This window comes from Mustela nigripes, chromosome 6 (genome assembly GCF_022355385.1).
Source record: "Mustela nigripes isolate SB6536 chromosome 6, MUSNIG.SB6536, whole genome shotgun sequence".
Lineage (NCBI taxonomy): Eukaryota > Metazoa > Chordata > Mammalia > Carnivora > Mustelidae > Mustela > Mustela nigripes.
The window spans coordinates 12,247,268-12,267,276 of record NC_081562.1 but is presented as its reverse complement, the minus strand read 5'-3'; the positions used below and the strand labels follow the sequence as shown (position 1 = coordinate 12,267,276).

General features: G+C 51.1%; 1 protein-coding gene across 1 annotated transcript; it reads left to right on the top strand.

The window, feature by feature from the left end:
- Window positions 1–667: 667 nt before the first annotated feature.
- On the top strand, window positions 668–18,133 carry ISX (intestine specific homeobox). Its single transcript, XM_059404446.1, is given in 6 exon segments — window positions 668–679; window positions 962–1,001; window positions 1,004–1,198; window positions 15,066–15,217; window positions 16,868–16,981; window positions 17,894–18,133. Coding segments are annotated over 6 exon segments (753 nt in total).
- Window positions 18,134–20,009: the final 1,876 nt, after the last annotated feature.

Sequence of the window (20,009 nt, the reverse complement as noted above, 5' to 3'; positions counted from 1 at the left end):
CCCTGATTACACAGTAATTAGGAGCAGAATTCCCCGTAAGGACAGGTGGATGCCTTGTCAGCAGCCAGCCAACAGTTTACAGGACAGACTGAAAGGGTTCCCTCGGTGCTATCTCGGGGGACACGTAAGGGGCATACCAGCTGGGAAGAAGCAGGACACCAAAAAGAAGGGAGAGTCACGCTGGGCCTGGACGCTCTGGAGAGGCTTGTGAAGTGAGGCCAGGGAAACCGGAAGGAAGGCCAGAGAAACCGGCACTCGGTCCAGCCCTGACACGGACAGCCAGCCTGCAGTGCTTGGACACCCTTACCTAAGCCTGCACCTGCCAGACGGCAGAAGCCCAGGCGCTCTGGAAAGCCTATTTTGGAGTCCAGAAGCAGCAGAAATTGAAGTCCAAGAGGGTTTCTGGAAACACCTTTCAAGGCTGCAGGTGGCCCAGATCGGAGTTGGCCTCCTCGGGCCCAAAGGTGGCACTCCAGCCTTCCAGAAGCTGGCCAGAACCATCAGGTCAGGGCCACAAGCCAGAGAAAAGACAAACGTGGACATTCCTCTTCCTTCCAGCTCTTTAGCTTAGACGGCAGTGACATCAGGGATCCCGACCTAGCCCAGGGATTTTGAAAGCAACCATCCGGAGAAGACCTTTGGCAGTACAACCAAACCCAGCGTGGCCATGGCGGCTCCCGTGACATCAAGTCTGCAAGAGCTCTGAGCCCACGGGCCTGGGATACAGCCCACTCCAGCTCTCCCAATGTGACCTGCCTCCTGGGGGGGGGGGGGGCAGTTAGAATAGCCCATGGGAGTCCGTGCAAAGACAGAATCGTGCTTGGATAATCTGACATGAGGCTCCCTGTGCTCCACCTCCGCTTGCCCTTTTGATTCCAGAAGTTCCAGGGGAGGAAGAACGCTACCCTCCACCAGCTTGGCCCTGGGCGCACACAAGGTCCCCTTCTGCCCCTCCTCACAGCCACCCACTGAGTGCCCCAAGGCAAGCCCTGCCCTCTGCAGGGTATGGAGAGCAAAAGCTCGGGGTGCTGTGAGGCCCCCAGGAAGCTGAGACTGTCCTTCTCCATTGAGGAGATCTTAAAGAGGCCCACCGAGAGGAGCCATGTGGTCAGGTCGGAAAGGGCAGGTGAACAGGACACTGGGCCAGCAGCAGCTGTGAGCTCCGGACCAGAGAGGCCCCCGCAGGCCCAGCCGCAGGGTAAGTGTCTTCTGGTCATTTCTTTTCCATTCCCAGGGCCCCAAGAGCCAGCTGGGCAGGGAAAAGGTGCTCCATTTCCGTAGAAGAAAGAGCCCCCAAAATTCAAAGAGAGGTCAGGTGCCAGGCCAGTCCCTTTCTGTCTAGCCAGGACTTGGGTTTTTCAGAGGCAGACCCCAAGGTTCCATCAGCGGCAGAGGCAGGAACACGGGCTTGCTCCCATCAGCAGGCCACAGCTAAGAATGCTGGCGTCCATTTATTCTCATGGCATCCCCGTGGCGGTAGGGGCTGTCCTGGAGTCTCCTCTTTCCTGACCGGAGAGAAGCATGATTATCATAATTGAAAGACGAGGAGACTTGGCTGTGAGAGAGACGAGGTGCAGGATGTCCGCACATCACACAGCTGGAGAGCGGGTCCTGGCTCTGCCTGCCCCCAACCACCTACCTGCTCAGTCCGACCCAGTCTTCTTCGGAAGGAGAGTCCAGCCCATACGTCTTCCCACAGCTGAAGCTGGGCCTGGGATCGGCCCACCCCGATCCCCTTCCCAGGCCAGTGGCCCAGCCTGGGGCCTGTCCCCACACAACAATGATGAGGCAGACCTCACAGCTGTCCTTGAAACCAGTTTGAGGAAGGGCAACAAGGTGGACACATGCACGTGCTGCGAGGCAGGAATCCTCCTCCGTGGCACTGTCCGGCCTGCCCCGGACTGCGGCCTGCCCTTGGGAAGGTCCCTTTCTCTCTGGTCTCAGATTCACCCTCAGGGAATTGGTTGAGTGAGGGAAGAAGAAGGCAGCTAGGGTGGTCACGAGGGTCTGCTGGGGCCTGGTTGTCGGTGAGACTGGAGTATCTCACTCGTGGGGTCCCCAGTTCTCTCTGCTTTCAACCCCTTGAATCCAAGGACAGGCTGGAAAGGCAGCTCAAGGGAGCCCAGGATGCCTCCTCCTACCATCACCAAGCTCTGCTCCCTCCCCCAAGTTCAGTCTCCCAAGACAGGCTTGTGTTCAGTGCAGGCAAGGGGGAAACCCTGGAGGGCTGCCTGTCCCCTGGAGCGGAGTCTATCATGGGAAAAAGTTCAGCTTCATTTCTGGAAGCTCACTGATATCTTCCAGTGAGAAGAATGAGCAATAGAGTCCAACCTGACTCTCTCCTGCTGCAGCTACATGAAGTCTGCGAGTGCCCTCTCTGTCCTAGAGAGAGAGAGAGGTGGGCAGGGCAAGAGGCAGAGAGGGAGAGAGAAGAAAGGAGAGGGGAGGTCCGATCCCCCCACCAGGGAAGCTTTCCTTCCTCTAGTCTGAAAATGGTGATGGCAAAAAGGGAGCCAGTCATTCTAAACCTCCCCCTGAAGATGCTGGCACTCTCCACGTCCGCTATCCTGTTGGACGAAGAACAGACCATCTTGTAAGGGTTTGTCGAAATAGCACACATCAGGATGGGTAGTGCCTTGTGGCTCGTGCAGCACTCCCCTGGCTGTTTCCCACGGAACTGCCACAGTTGTGAGCCCCAACTTATAGATGAGGGACCCAAGAAGAGCAGTCACCCGCAGAAACCACGTGAGTGTTAGCGCTGGAACTGAACCCCGGGGGCCTGCGACGGTCCACGCAGACTATTCCTGAATGCAGCTTAAATCTGTACATCTCCTGCCGCGAGCATTTCCAAAAGGCCAGTGAAGATCCTGCTGGTGGTTTCCAAAATGCGTTTGAGGACTACGCAGACAGCTTATTTATGTCAACAGTTCTGTAATGATTCCTACCCTAACCTTCCATTTCTGACATGTGACACCGGTTATCCGTTTATGGTCATGATGGGAGGTTTTCTTTTAGAATGTATTTATTTATTTAGGTAAAACAAAAAACCTACTTGGGAAAACGCTGAGCAGATAATATGGATGGGAGGTCACCGTGTCAGAAACCACAAAAGCAACTTGCAGACGTTGCCCATGAGCCAGAGACGTTGAGACGCTGGGCGTGGAGGATGGGGAGCCAGACTCCAGAAATCCGGCCTCTGAGAACCCTTCTGGTACTGCTAATTCACAGGAGGACCTCGGGCAAGCTGCTCCCCTCCCCAGGCCCCTGTTTCCCCATCTGGAGCGTGAAAGAGCAGGACCAGAATATTCTTAAGGTCCCTCCCAGCTCAAACATGCCATGACTGATTCCATGGCAAACTGGTGGCTGGAAAGCCTCGGTGGTGTCACTTGTGGTCCTTTTCTGGCAGAGCCTTCCTCCCCGCAGAGAGGGGTAGAGGCTGTCCGTGCCAGGCAGGAGCAGGGTAGCCAGGAGCTGTGGGCAAGAGGACAAATGGCCTCCGCAGGATCTGTCCCCTCTTCCCCGTCCCAGCCCACCGCCGCCTTCCCAGGAATCTGCATTCTGGCAAACTCTCCCAAATGACCCTGATATAGGTGGTCCGAGGACCACTCTTGGGGGAAGCTGAGGCCCAGGGAGGCGAATAGCTTGTTTTGAGCTATGTGCATGTGTGGGGCCAGCTCGGTCACCCAGGCCAGGACCAGTGCCAGGCCTCTCTCACTTCTCATGGAGGTGACCCTCATAAGGGGTTGGACCCCTCCCACACCTTTGTCCTTCAAAACTTCTGCTCCTCCTCCCCTTCTCCTAGCTCTTTCCCCGTTTCTTTCTGCTCCTCTCCCACGCCCACCCCTTCCTTTCCTGGTCCTGTTGTGGCAAATCACCACCATAGACAGAGTGGCTTAAAACAACAGAAATTGACTCTTATCGGTCTGGAGGGCAGAAGTCTGAATGAGCCCCTGGTTTTCCTCTTTTTCTTCTCTCTTTCCCATCCTCCCTCCCCAATCACCCCAGGAACCCAAGGAAGCTGCGTTGCTCTGCTCCTGGTCCCGGGAATTGGGAATCCAGGCTCAGGCTTTGGCCAGACCCATGGGTATCTCATTGCCTTGTGATGAACAGCTCTGATACTCAGAGAGGTAGACCCAGGGGCTCCCATCAGAGCAGACAGGAGTGGTGCAGAAGGAGGAAAGCTAAAACCTAGAGTGCCCCAGGATAAGTATGGTTTTGGTCACCCCTCAGCCTCTCTCAGTCCCTGCCACCAGAGCCTCACCCTAAGGACACCATGGAGACACTCCTCTAGGGCATCGGGAGGCTGATTCTAGAATCGAGAACCTGGCTGAATGTTAAGCCCTGTAGCAGTATAGGGAAGACCAAGGCTTGGTCCCAGCTTGCAAAAAAGCATTGTCTTCCTGGGAGCTCCCGCAAAAAAACAGACCAGAAGGAAAAATTGGAGCACAAGGGATTTATGTGGGACATGTAAGGACACAGCACAGAGGTAGTGAAATCACACAAAGAAGGCATACGTAATTAAGCCAGTGACCACGGTGGGAAACTGAAGCTTAAATCCTTTGGGAAATGGAGCAACCATACTCCTCAGAATTATCTGAGCTTTTGAGTGCAGAAATACACATCCTGGCAGTCGGAAGTTGATCTGGAGCACCGAAAGCTCTGAGGGTTACAAGCAGGGCACTGACAACACTACTCTAATGATAGGACACAGAACATCAGAACCAGGAGAAATCAGAGCAGACAGAGGACACACAAAGCCCTGGCTGTCATTTAAATTTGATTTATCCATTGTAGTCCTCATCCAGGCAAGCGTCAAAGAGTGACTAAAATCCACCGAGTGGCTGACATATCTACTGCTGCACAAGGAATTATCCCCTCACTCAGTAGCTTAAAATAACAATACACATTAATTGTCTCACTCAGAGTCTGTGGACCAGGAATTTGGGAGTGACTCCACTGAGGAGCTCTGGCTCAGGGTCCCTCATGGGATTGCAGGAAGTCCTATGGGCCTGCAGCCTCCTGAAGGCTGAGCCAGAATAAAGGATCGGCTTCCAAGGTAGGCACTCCACGGCTGGTGAGTTGGTGGCAGCTCAGTCGGCTGACCAGGAGACCTCAGTTTCTTCCTATGCAGGGCTCTCTCCCTCCCACTACAGTGTCCTTCCAACTGGAGGGGTCGTAAAAGGGTGTCTTTACGTCCTTTTTACGTCCTTTTGTGTACTTTTACGACCCAGCCTGAGAAACTTGCAAGCAGCGTTCCCGTTGCATTCCCTTTGCTCTGTGAGCGACTGAGTAGGGCCATGTTAAAGATGAAAAGAATTCCTGGGTTGAGAGCCATCCAAGAATTTGCAAACATATCTTAAAGCCACCAGAGGTGCTTAGTTGGGAATGGGACGATGTAGAGAACAAAACACAAGCCCAGCCTCTGCCCGCACACAGCTTCTAGTCTAGTAGGGACGACAAAGAGCCATCTGATTATCGTAAGTGAAAGCAGAATGACAGCTGTGCTAAGTGCCAGGGAGAAGGTGACATGGTTCTGAGGGCCTATGCCTCGAGACATTTAGTCTGCCAGCAAAGGCTTCCAGACAAGCCCATGGTTGAGGGCAGTCTGAACACTGAGTGGGGGGAAGGTGGATCCCATTCCATGCAGAGGGAGTCCCCAAGGCAAGGACTTGGTGTTAAACAAGATGTTCAAGGGAGCAAGGTGAGGGCTGAGAGCTGGAAAGGAGCCCAGCCATGCCGGACCATCAAGGACATTTCTGCTTTGTATCCCAAAAGGAATGAAGAGCCACCATAGGGTTTTATGAGCAAAAGGTGCAATGATCATATGAATGAGAACTCTCAGTTCCAAATGACAAAAACCATCGGGTTCGCTGAAATAGAGAAGGAAATGTGTTGCTTTGAGGAACCAAGGGACTGAGCCAAGGGACGGGCAGGATCATAAGCGGGCTTCAGCCATGATGAGAGCCAGGATCAACACCACCATATCCATCCAACGGCTTCTCTGCACCTGCTCAACTTTTCTCCTTCCCAGTGACACCCAATCACTCTGAGAGTTTTATCAGCCTCCAGCGACTTCCCACAAGTTCTCTAAAGTTCCACGTCCAGGAGTCCCAGAGGAAGGACCCATTGGCCGGGCCTGAGTGAGATACTCACCTCCAGACCAGTCAGCCGAGGCCGGAGTGGGTAGCCGAGAGAAGGGGGTGTGTTTGGGCCGTGTCTGGAGGCTTCTTCTTGCTGATCCTCGTCTTCCCTCACACTGTTCTATGCTGGGATGATGGTTTCTCACTTCAGGGCCCTTATAAGCCTTCATAGGTCATCTTCAGTCTCCAGACCTAGAACTCTCTTAAGTGTTTCTGTTTGTCTCTGCTCTTTAATCAATGGGGTGTTCCCAAAGAGCTTTGCCTCCCCAGATGCCCCTCAGAAGGTAGCAGTTGTTAACCCATTTTCGGCTAGAAACCGCTTTCCCTGCCATTTACAGGGCCCATGGCTTTGCACACCTCTCATCTGAGCACCCTGCAGCCCTGCACTTGGGTTGGCCATGAAGAGAACAGTGAACTTCCTCACCCATGCTTGGCGGGAAGGGTAACTAAATATGATCTCCCTAGCCTAGGAGCTAGTTCTGTGACACTTCCTGTGTCCCAGCATGAAACACGCTCCGGCTGCACAGCCTGTGAGGTCCAACTACGCCCCGGCATTGCCACTAGTACAGATCGGAAAGAAATGGCCACAGGAGGGGAGGACGCATACGCACGCTCTGAAAGCCCGTGAAAATAGCCCCTTGCCGCCCCAGATCTCAGTACTCACACCATCCCCCTCCATGTGTGAGTCTCGCCCACCAGACCTACACACGCTGTCACGAGAGTCACACCATGACACAGAGAGACCCTGTGAACCTGACCGTGTGTTCCGAGAACAAGGACAAGGGAATAATGAACCGTCTGAGGCCTTCCAGGAAGGCTTCAGAGAGGAGGTGACCTCTGAGATGGGGTCAGGCAGAGAAGGCAGGCAGAGGGAAGCACTTGCGGCAAACCCGAGGGAGAAAAAGGAGTTGAGAAACAGGGAAATCCAGCGTGGCTGGCGTCTAAAAATCCTGGAGCAATGGCAGAGAGGGGATGGGAGATCAGGAGACCGAAGGTCAGGTGCGCCAAGCCGGGAACTTTGACCCTTATTTGCATACATCAGCATCTTTAAAACCTGTGTTTGGAGGAGTGGTGGGCTTCCAGAGATGCAGGGCCACAGCTGCCTCGGACAAAGGGGAGCCAAGCAAGCTGCACTCTGGGGGCCCCCACATGCATCAACAAAGGAGCTCTGCCGCTATCTGTTGTGTGGGGCTCCCCACACAATTCCCTTTAAACAAAGGGCACACCTGCTTTAAAAAAAAAAAAAAAAAGATATACAAATGGAAAGTGCAGGGGTGTGTGTGTGTGTGTGTGTGTGCACATTGGCTGAGATCTATACACAAAAAGCATGAGAGTAAGTCTGTGCACAAGAAAACTAACAACCCTGCTCTGCTGAGAGAGCCCTCCCAGGCCCTCCCTGGCTGTCGGCAAATCTCCACCAAGAGGCTTCCCAGTGGTCTTCAGGCCAGTTGTCGCCCTTAGTGATTTCTTTATTTTCGTGTCTTCCCTCCCTGGCTGAATTCTCTTTGATGTTTTTTATTCATGGAAATAATCCATGTATATTATCGAAAAATAGAAAACACAGTTAAACAAAAAGAAGGTGAAAAATGTAGCTGTAACTCTACCATCTCATCGTCTAGCATTAACCACCATTAACATTTGGATAGAAAGATACGTAAGCACAAAGAGAAAAGCTAAGAGAGATTTTTGTTTTTACAAATGCAGAGGCTGATGGTGCAAGCCAAAAGTGCTCTTTACTTAAATTTATTTAAAAAAAAAAGGGGGGGGGGGGCTGTTTCTACAGAGATTCACAACAGACCTTGCAGAGAAGGAAGGATTGGATTGATTTGAGCTTGAATAGATGAGTATCTGGTGATGTGTCATTTGGTGATGAGTATTCACCAGACAAAGAAAGAAGACAAGTATTCTAGGCAGGGGGAGCTGTGAGACCAGGCACCTAGAGAATAAAAGGGCATGACCAATTTGTGGAATCTAGAAATGATCAGGTGGAAAGAAGATGATTCGGGAAAGGGTGGACTTGAGGAGCCTTGAATGCCATGCCAAGGAGTTTTCCTTGTATGCTATGAGCACCAGGGGAACTGTAGGAAGTTCATGACCAGGCTAGCAAGAAAAGCCCAGCCCAGGTCTACCCTGGCAGGCTTCTGCCTTGTACCCTGCCCATCATGTCCAGGCAGTGTCCCCAGCCTGCAGAAAGGCTCCAAAGTGTGCCCTGGATCCCCTCCATGCTGCATCCACTGAACGAAGTCCATTTCCAGAACCTTCCTCCAGTGGCAAAGCCCCCCAGGGCCTTTAGCTGAGCAGCCAGGACCAATTAGCAGACCGAGGAGAAAGAGCAATCAGGGGAGGGAGCCGAGCGCAGAGAAACATCGGTTTATAATTAGGTGGCCTAATCACCTGTGTAAATTGTGTATTTCTTATGATCGATGTGCTAAACGGCTCAGGTTTAATTAAGTTCTGCTGACTCGTTCTCTTTGAAGACCCACTGAAGTGTGATTCACAGCTCACACAATTAATAACAGGGAGAGGAGAAACTTGAAAGGGGCAGCAGTTTTTGCCACCTTCTTCCACCCTCTCCCCGCCCATCCTCTGCCCTGCCCTGGTGCCCTTGGCCCACCGCAGTGGGTGGGCTGCACTGTGGCCACCGGCTCCTCAGCTTCCATGCCAAGAACATGGTCAGGAGATGCTGGGCCTGGACAGGAGCTTAAAGATTTTATCACTCCCAATCCAGTGCTCCTTCCAGAGCTGGGAAAAGGGGACCCAGTGACCCCATCAACCTCCCCTCTGGAGCGTTTGGGACATCCCAGTCCTTCCTGATGATCAAGAACCTCATCCAGTGCCTAGGACACTCTCACAGTGAGCTCCTATTTCCAGCGTCTCATTGAATGAGGTTCCTTCTGGTTCCAAAATTCCATAGACCAAGTTCTGTGTTCTACATTCTTCTCTGCTCCATATCAGTCCATGCTGTTCTGACTTTTCTCACCTGCCTCCTCTCCCTTATCATCCACTGTGGTCTGTAACCCATGCCTGCCTCGCTGGTGCCTCCCACCCCTTTCCTGGAGCAGCTTCCACCTGCATCTGGAGGGAAAACTAAAGAGTGGCCTTTCATCTCTCCTTAGTCAGCCTCTCAGATACTTCTCAGAGATGTAGGCCTGGCAAGTCCACCCTTCTTTTTGTTTACCCTAAACTTCCCATTTCCCCAATGCCATCAGAATTGGTGCCCCAAGAAGCTGAATTTTTATTTATTTTATTTTATTTTATTTTATTTTATTTTATTTTATTTTATTTAAATAACCACATGGAGATGGTAGCTACCATCCTAAACATTGCAAACCTAAGGAGCTAAACTTTTTTTTTTAATTTTTTATTTTTTATAAACATATAATATATTTTTTAAGGAGCTAAACTTTTAACAAAGTCTTGCCTCTGGTCCAAACCTGTTTTCCTGAAGCCAGGTCCAAGTCTATCTGACTTCTCCCATACTGCTCTTCTGGTTCAGTCTCATGAATTAAATTTCAGGGGGCCCCAGTCACTGGGAGTGATCTCAGCCCCAGGACCCCTCCATCCCTACCACTCCTTTTTATAGTCCTCCAATTTGAGGCCATTCAGTCTAGACTAACATCACAAAAAGGGCTGGGGGACAATCAGTGTTGACTATGGGCACTCCAAGAACCCACAGTCAGACTTGAGAAAGAAGCTTTGGCATCCTGAGTCCTGCAAGGTGGTGGGTTTGAGGCTCAGCCTCCATCTCTTCTGTGGTGTGGATTTGGGATGTGTCTGTTTATTCCCTGGAGATGTCTCTAGAGCCATTGGACACACACACATGCACACACACACACACACACACATACATTCATTACCATCATCATCACTATCATCAACATCATCATCATCACCATCATCACCACAATCATCACCATCACCATTACCATCATCACCAGCATCATCATCACCACCACCAACATCCTCATTGTCACCATCATCACCATCATCAACACCATCATGACCACCACCATCACCATCATCACCATCATCACCATCACTACCATCATCACCACCATCATCATCATCACCACCATCATCATCATCATCATCACCATCATTATCACCATCACCATCATTTCTCAAAGACAAACATCTGAGAATGTGTAGCTCAGAACTAATATGAAAACATATTTTTCTTTTTTTTAAATATTTTATTTATTTATTTGACAGAAAGAGATCACAGGTAGGCAGAGAAGCAGGCAGGGCAGGGGGGTGGGGAGCAGGCTCCCTGCTGAGCAGAGAGCCCGATGCAGGGCTCAATCCCAGGACCCCGAGATCATGACCCGAGCTGAAGGCAGAGCCTTTAACCTACTGAGCCACCCAGGCGCCGCTGAAAATATATTTTTCTAACTGACCAGCAATTTGCCAGACGACCCACTCTCCACAAAGTCAGAGGTCACTTATGCAGAAAAGAAGTAGATCCTTTCTTTCTCCAAATTATGCCCTCCAGTCCTGCCAGAAATAGGGAAAAGCCACATGTATCTTAAAAGTTTCTCCTTTAGTTACACAAATGGAAGCATTGAAAAAATTATTCTATTAAGGAGTCTATTTTTAGTCATAAACCCTTGTTTGCCTAAATTTCCTTCTGGAGAGAATGGAGAAGGTGGCTTCTTTTTCTCATCATCTACATTGTTTCTAATCCTCTATTCTCCATGATGCTTGCTTTCCCATATTCTGGTTCTGCACCCTACATTCTCTGTCCAGGATCCCCCATTCCATAGCTCTGTACTCCCAGAAGAATCCTAACTCCAAACTGTCCCAGACACCACAGTTTGCCCAGGAAACCTGGAATCTTCCATCCTGTGAATTTTTTTTTTTTTTTTTTTGCAATGTCCTATAGAACTGCACAGTATTACTATCACCTAAAATGCTGGCCTTGTGATTGAATGAGCGTGAAATTGTCAACATGGCTTGTTCGTTTTTGTACTCCTGCAGATAGGCCCCCAGTGCCTACAAGATGATGGGCACAAAGGACATGTTCCTTAAGACTCAGCAACGGGTTGACATTGCCATCTCTCTCTGTATCAATTGTTACTGGCTTCAGTTCTACCCTTAAACACACTGCTAGCTCTAAACATAGAATAAATATCTCTTCTTAAAAATTTTTAAAAAGAAGATAGACCTGGGAGGGCAAAAGAGATAGGGAAGGAGCTCTCTCAAGTCCAATCAGGTGGTTCACAGTCCAAGAGCTTATTCTAGCAAATGATAATGTTTGAAACCTCACTGTCTGTGACTCCCAAGAAGCTCCCAAGAGTTATCGAAATGAGTCAAAGTCCTCTGAGGGAAGAGAAAATAATTAACAACAAGCTTGAGGGGTAACAGAGAGGGATGAGACCAAAGGCAGACTATGAGATGCCATTTCTACCACTGAGGTCAATGGGCCTGGTTAATCCCAGAGATTGAGGAGTAGCTTCAGCTGTAGGAGTAGCTTCTCCTCTCTGGCCCTCGCCTTCCACCAAACAAATGGTTCCCTGGGCAGGCCCAAGGCAAGGTGTTTTAAGTCATCCAACCTCCACCTGAAGAGAAAGAGAATTATAGGATGTCAGGATGTATTTGGCCTGCTCTCTTCACCCATTGCACAGATGGGGAGACTGAGGCCCAGAATGTAAATGAAATGTGGCCCAAGTTGTAGAATTCAGGAAGAGAGCTCAGGTCTCCTGATGTCCAGTTCAGTGGGTTTCCTTCTAACAAATATTAGGATAAATAACAAGTGTGCACGCACACCACACACACACACAAAGCACACATACCACACATACACATACACATATACACACACCACACATGCATGCACACACACACACTCTTCGGTTGTTAAACAATCATAACTAAGATCCACTCTTCACCCAATGTCTACTCCAATTCATAGCCTGTAGTGCTTTTACCTCGTCTCTTGCGGGGATGAGGAGGAAGGTGAGCTGCGTGCGAGAAAGGAGACCTCAGGAAGATGTCAGATCCCCACCCTCCTTTTTAGTCATCCCATCTGGCCTGTGACATCTGACATTGATCCCCAAACGTGAAGGGGGTTTGGGGAGGGGGGTTCTACCTTTCCCACAGTTCCTAGAATTACATCATGTAGACTTTGTTTGAAGTAAAACTAAGTTGCAGCCCTGTCCTCGGAAGTGCATGGTCAGGAAAACAAACCCACTACCACCTGATTCCATCCTTCCTCCACCATCTGTGACCCTTGTCCCCTTCACGACGTACAGGGAAGGCTGCACATGGGAGATCTTCCTTACGCTTCATGCTTCCCTGGTCCTTCTCCAGAGCAGCTGTCCCAAAGCCCTTCTTCATCCCTCCTGCTCTGACCCCTTCACCTCACTCACTCTCTGCTGGAGACCCGACTTCTGGTTCACCTGCCCCGAAACTCACCTGGTACCCTCACCTGTATAGCGAGTGTCTCTGCCAAGTCTCTCCCACAGCTGTCCCTTCCAGCGCCTCTCCAGAGCCCTCTCTCTCCCCTCAGTCTCCTGACGTGCTCCACGCTACTGTCTGAAACTTCTCCCCAGCCTCCCCCGCCACCTTCTAACACCTTCTCAATATATGAATTCTTCTCCTACTTACTGCTGTCACTTCTCCCCAACCACTCACGCCTTCATCCACTTTCATTCAACCTATATTTGTCAAAGTCTCTAGGAAGTGTCAGACGCCACACTGGGTATGTTTGGGCTACTGCAAACATAGGTCCTCATTCCTTGGCTTCTGCCATCATATTTCTACCCAAGTAGTTTTGCTCTGACCTTCAGTGTCCTCCTAAATGCCAAATTCAGGACCCCATGCCTCACATCCATCTTAGAACAAAACAAGCTAAATAAACATGCACGCATGAATGCAGGCCAAGGTCAAGGTCAAGGTCCAACACCACACCAGGCACATAATAGGTGTTTGATGAACACACTGATATTTTCTGACTTTTCTTCCTCTTCTCCCTCACTTGTTTTTAATTCTACGGACACTCCTTTCTTTCCAAAGCTCTCTTTCCCCCTGTTTCCTTGGGCACTGTTTGGGTCTGAGCTTCCTCTGGCTCAGATCAGCTTCCCCAGAAAACAGACTGATATAGAGATTTGCTGGAGAACATTTACTGGGGGCTTTTCATGATGCTATCCTGTCCTTTCTGTTTTGGTCCTGGGAACATACACTCTCTCTCCAGTTAGCAACTGCCATTCTTCCTCCACGTGCCCAGCACACCTTTGTGGACGTGTCTGCAGTGGCTGCCTCCCCTCCGCCCCTTTCACTGCCCACTGAGCCCTCACTGCCTGTTCCACGGGACTGCTATGACCCTTCTCTGTCTCTGTTATAACTAATCTATCCCCAGCATTGGCACAGCTGAGCCTCTTACTTGAGTTTCATCACTGGATGTCCTCCTTTTCCTCCTGTCTCTGGGACCTGCCCATTGTGGTGTCCTTCACTGATTTCTCTCGGCTCCCTTACGGGCTGCTGAGCCTCTGCTCAGTGGATGGTCCAGGCTTACCCTCCACTTTTCTCTACATCCCTTCCTGCCTGAGTAACCTCAGCCAAATATACACTGACCCTTCCCAGATTTGAACCACAGTCCTGAGACCCACTTTGAGCTCCAAACATATATTCATCTGCCTACTCGAGAGTTGTTTTCAATACCCAATAGGCATTTCAAAATTTATCGTGTCCCAGCAGAATAGCTGATTCCCCATCACACACACACACATGCACAGACCTGGCTTCCCGGGCCTGTGTTAGGACCAGTGTAGCTGCCTACAGTACTGCACAGAGGCCTAACACTTGGGGATTTAATGCTCATGGTCATCTTGAAACTCTTAATAATTTTACGTGTGAAACTGTGCTTTGTCAGTGAAGTTCAGTGGGACCAGAAAGCAAGCACTAGGGCCCTGAAGCCTTGACTCAATGCTCAGTGCCCCTCCTCCCACCACTCTTCCTTCCCAGCATGGGCTCTATCTAGGCCACTTGTTTCCCCATCCCTACCCAGTGATGGATACTTCCTCCATCCTGTGTGATTCCAGTGATGGGAGGGATTTCAGGGTATGGATGGGAGGAGGCTCAAGTTCAAGTACATGTACTCTGGTGCCAAGTGAATGGGTGGGTTCTGGTCGCTGTAAGGTTTCACCCTATTAGTAACCCTGTGCCCAACGGAGCATGACCTTACATGGCAAATTTAAAAACCTAAGCAAACAACAACAACAAAAAACCACACTGACAGGTCAAGAGAGACTGCAGAAGAAAATGAAAAGCTTTTTTTCCTGCTTTTTGAACAAGAGCACCACGTTTTCCTTTACATTAGGCCCCAGAGATTACGTAGTCAACTCCACATGGACACAAGGCTGGACAGTTAGATTGGAAACAGGTTGTAAGGGACTGACTGCTGTGGAGTTCAGTTTTTACTTTGTAGACCAAGGCTGGCAAGTTTTTCCTGTGAAGGACCAGATGGTAATTATTTTAGGCTTTGCAGGCCATATGGGTACTGTTGCAACTACTCAGAGCTGCTTGCGAAAGCAGCCATAGACAATACATAAACCAATGGGAGGGCTGTGTTCCAATAAAACTTTATTTACAAAAACAAACAGCGGGCCAGATTTGACCCTCAGGCTACAGTTTGCCATGGCCTGTTGTAGACAAAGGCAAGTCATTGAAGGCATCTGGACACCAAAAAGGACAATCATGGGAGTTTCTAGAAAGTTATCTTGACCCCACTGTTTAGGATAGATCAGAGAGCTGGACCTAGGGACAGGATTTCTATTGAAAAATATTGCAAAATTCTGAGCAGAGGAGCCAGTGCCCAAGACTCTGTAGTGCAGCAGGAGTTGAAAGAGTGAAATCAAGTAACACAAAAGCCTCATCAGGGTGCCAACAGCAAGATCACTAACCCAACTTGAGCCCTCTTCCATCCAGAGGAAAGAAAGAGCAAGCGAAGGGTCCGAACCACCTTCACCTCTGAGCAGCTGCATGAACTGGAGAAGATCTTCCACTTCACCCACTACCCGGACGTCCACATCCGCAACCAGCTGGCAGCCCGGATCAACCTCCCAGAAGCTCGGGTGCAGGTACAGCTGTCAGCCCCCACTCTCAGCCCCCAACCTCAATGCTTTGGGGTCCATGGGTGAGACCCTGTGGATCATGAACCCTCCAGGGCTGCAGCATCTGAAATTTCCCATTGCCTTTGTCCCTTGAATATAGTCACATTTGCCAAATATTATTTCCAGGAAATAAGGTCACCGTAGTTACAAGGTGGTGCCTGTCTTTGGGAGGTGGAAATGGAGCAGGGTGACTTCAGTGATGGCCATCGGTATCTGCTTCCTGCCTTCCCTCTCCCCCTGGCTGTAGTTCCAGAACATCATTCACCATGTAGCCCCATTCACAAAATAGTTATTGACAATCTAGACCAGTGGTCAGCAAAGACCAGTGACCTTTATCTGTAGAAGGCCAGATGGTAATTATGCTGGGTTTTGTGAAGCCATACGGTCACTGTCTAAAACATTATTGATGAGCTCTACAATTTGAATTTTGTGTAATTTGCACGTGTCGCAAATATTCTTCTTTCTATCTTTTCTCCCAACCATTTAAAAACGTGAAAGCCATGCTTAGCTCACGGGCCATACAAAAACTGGTAGGAAGGCCAGGTTTATCCTGCTGGCCTTAGTTTGCCAACCCCTGATCCAGACCCCATAGGTGTCACTTTGAAGGCAACATAGAGAAGTGGAAAGGGCCATCCATGGTCCGAGATCTACCTAATCGAGAATCTGTCATTTGTTCCCCTTGGAGTGTCTGTGGTTAGAGATATAGTTGCCCCTTGTCATTTACCAGGGGCATGTCCTGCCTCTTTGCACACTCCCAATTTTGCAAGTACCCCCCTAGCAAATCCAAAGCCAATTGTGACACTGCTGGCTGGCTCTAAAACACTTCTCTACATCACTTTTTTTCCTTTTTCAATCAAATATGATGGACTCATTCCAAATTCAAAAATCTGAGCCAGGGCCCAGGTCAACATTTTACTCTTGATTTTATCTCATCCCACTTTGCTTCTGGCTACGGACCACGGCTGCTTCAGACTTCTCCCTTTCCCTTCCCACTTAGAATCAGTCATTAGCTGCATGGACAGCGCCTGCAGGCGCTGTGAAGCTCCCTCAGCAGAATGGCCAAGGACAAATGCCCACATGTCAGGGACAGCCAGGGCACCCGTGAAGACAGGGAGCTGCCAATATTCAACCTATAGACGCCAAGGGGCCCACCGGGGTTGCGAGCCCATGGCCTACCAGCAGGAAGCAGCCCACGGAGGAGTTTTATTTGATCTGCACAGCATTTTCAATCTCTAAAAATTGAGATTTCCGCCTTAGATACTGGGAGAGCCTGCAAGGCCAGGCTTGCATTTCTACAGGATCCCTGCTGGCTGAAGCTGAGACACTGCGCCCTCCAGGCTCTGTTCCCCCACAGACCCCACCGCCCCTCTTTATATGGCATCCAGCTGCTCCACTCGGGCTCAAGCCCCCAGCCCCACAGGCACTGAAGGTTCTGATCTCTGGTCCCCTCTCAGAGGGCAAACCTCCTGAACCAAGGAAATCCTGATGCTGTGGAGCTTTCTAAACTGTAAAGAGCCAGTCCCTGGGAAAGCATCAGGATCATGCTTTTGTGGGGAAGGTAACTGGGTGGAGAAAAACCCTGCGGCTGATCTCCAACCTGGTTTTCGCCCACCCCAGATCTGGTTCCAGAACCAGCGTGCCAAGTGGCGGAAGCAGAAGACCGGCAGCCCTGGGGCTCCACAGACGCTGAGTGAGGCCAGCTTGGCCCCGGCCATGAACCCGGACAAGGCCGTGAGTGGCTGAGGCACCCTGGGTGGCGGTGGGGGGCCCTGTCTGCAGGAACGTCCCACCCAGACACAGAAGCGAAGAACCCCAGGGGCTCTGTGTACAGTAGAGGGTACAAGGGAGGCTCTTCCAGAAAGAGCACAGCCTAGACTGCTCTGGATGTCTGTGGGACGTGGGACAAGCCGCTGCCCCTCTCAGTCCCCACGTCCTCATCTCTTGGGTGACAATCACTGCACCTCTCCTTCCAGCGTGGACAGGCTTGTATTACTAGGCAGAACTTCAGAGTTTCAGAACCAAGCAGGCAGGGAGTAAGGGGCAGTGCCCAGAGGTTGAGCAAGTAGCCTCTGGAGTCAGACTGCCCAGGTTCGAATCTCAGCTCTGCACTTAACAGCAGTGTGGCCCAGAAGAGTCACTTCGCCCCTCCAAGGAGAGTAGTTATTCGATGAGGGTGAAATTGCTGAGAAATGAAAGGCCTTGGCACCTAGGACGTGCACTCTGAGCATGGGCTGTCCGTGCAGGAACGTCCCACCCAGACACAGAAGCGAGGAACCCCAGGGGCTTGGTGTGTCAGACACAAAACAGCGGGCAACCAGCAGTACACAACATAGACAGTCCTGTGGTCCGAGGTTTGTGTATGCCCTCCGTGATGCTATGAGGTAGGATGTCTTTACTTCTCCATGTTTTGCTAATGCAGAAACTGGGCACCGAGAAGTAAAGTGACTTTCTCACCTCAAGCAAGTCCTATAAATGCCAAGATTAGGACTGGGTTTCCTGGCCCCCGGGGCACACATTTGTCCCCGACATTGTCCCCTACCCACCCTGAGTTACCCAAGTCCTGGGGGAAAGTTGGCGAAGCCGCGGGACAGCTCCAGGTGAAGCCTAGGACTCACTTCTCACCTTACCTTCCCCTTGTGACAGGGTCCCAGGCTGCCGCCCTCCACTCAGCCCCTGCTGGCTCTCCCCACCGGGTGCTATCCACCAGCTCCCGGTCAGCGGGTCTCTGCCTGGTGCCCCGGCCAGATCACCCTCCTGCCATGCCACCTGTGGGAGACGCAGCCTCTCCTAGGCCCTCTCATCCAGCAGACCTGCGTCCCTGCTCTGTGCTGCCTTCCACCTGCGAACCCCAAATGGAACAGCCTCTGTGCCACCTCCACATAGAGATTGAATCCCATCTCGCCAATGGAGCCACTCTCCCTCTCCAGGTCAAGACAGGAGGCAGGAGGGTGCCCAGGCCTCTGGAGGAATCCACCTCACCATCCAAAGAAGGCCCATGGCCCAGAAAGCCTCTCTGAGCACATCCGGAGGAAGGTTGCTTCGGACTCAGCAGTAAAACGAGCAATACAGGAACTCTTGTGGCTCCTCCCAAGGTTGCCCTCTTGGCTCAGGAGACAGAGGCTGGGTGAGAACCCCAGATGAGTTCTGGACCAAGGAGGGCATTATCTTGCATTCCTTTCTCCTCTAACTCGCTGTGTGACCTCCAGCTGGTTACTTACCACCTCTGGACCTCATCTCTAACACAGGCATTTGAACAGGTGACTCCCAAGGGCCCCTTCTGGCTCTTCCTCTGGTGAGGTGAACCACGGCAAGAAGAGAGGCAGAGAGGAGGCCAAGGAGGGGTCTCCAAGGAATGTCTCTTCATTCATTCATGACACATGTATTGAGCACCTACTGAGTACTCTATAAATAGAACTGGATCCAGACACAAACAACGGAGGCTCGGCCCCCAGGAGTTCAGTCCACTTGGCCCAAGGGGCTGTGCTAAGCTTCCCCTGCAAGCAGAATGTGTACTCGGTGACCTTGCTGTTGGCCCAGTGACCTTGCCATTGGCCCATGCCTAACAAATTCTGTAGGGCTTTGATGTGAATGCACTAAGTGGGAGAGAAATAAAGGGAAAGTTTTTTTTTTTTAAATTAAAACAAAATGTAGTGTCTTTTGGTTATCCTGCTGGACTGGGGAGGGATGTTGCATTTCTGGTCTGAATAAAGAATACGACCGTGAACTCTTTCCAGAGTTTATTTCCCAGGACTAATGCAAGGGCCCAGCTAGCAGGCCAGCCTCCCTCCGTTGTAAGGAGCCTAAGGATTCTGTGGATTCCTTGCAGCAAGACCTTGGGCAAATCACATGCCCAGTCTGAACCTCAGTTTCCACATCTGTAAAACAGAGGTAGTAAGCCCCACCCTACTTTTCTCGAAGAGCAGTTGGGAGGCTCTGAAAGGAGAGAAAGTGCTTCACCAAGTGTGAGGCTGGGCCCGCTGTTGTCCCCAGATCCCACCCAGAAGGGAGATGCTTTGGGTCCCAGCCGTGGAATACGCCACTCCTACTCCCACGGAGGCCACCCCAACTTTCCCTGAGGCCTGAGCCCTGCCGAGAAGTCCCCTATGGCAGAGGAGAGGGTTTCCTCCTAACTGGGCAGTTAGGCTCCTCCTAACTGGGCAGGCTGGACTGCCACCTCCTCCTTCTCATCTGTAAACTGGAAGGCCTCCACACCAGCTCTGCCCTCAAGCACGCAATATACCTAAATCCAACTACAGCCCGCAAACAGGACTGTGCTTTGTAAACTGAGAAGTGCGGAATCACTCAGAGCCCGTGAAGGTCATCACTGACAGACACCTAGTCTCCAGCAAGCTCAGGAGGAAAGGAGGCGACCAAGGGCTGGGGGAGCACAAGAGCCGATTAACAGGGGGTGAGCCTGATGTTCATGCAGACACCACCACAGTGACTGGGGGCAGGGGACATCTGCTTCCCAGCCAACTCTCTCTGTCCCCTGAGGGCATCCTCTGGGTGCACCCTAGCCTGGCTGTGACCTCTCTGCTCTGGTGCTACATTCCATCCCTTGCTGGGGTTTACCCCACCTCCTCTGCCGAGGGACCCCCTCAAATTATGAATGCCTCCAGGCCCGCTCTCAGAAGCAGTGGGAAAAATGGACAGTCCCCCTGCCCCTCTGGGGTCATGGAAACCCTAGGCCAGGCAGGGGACTCTCCTTCTAGACATCCTGCAGTCATTTCTGAGGCCCTGGCTACATGAGGGTCACAGA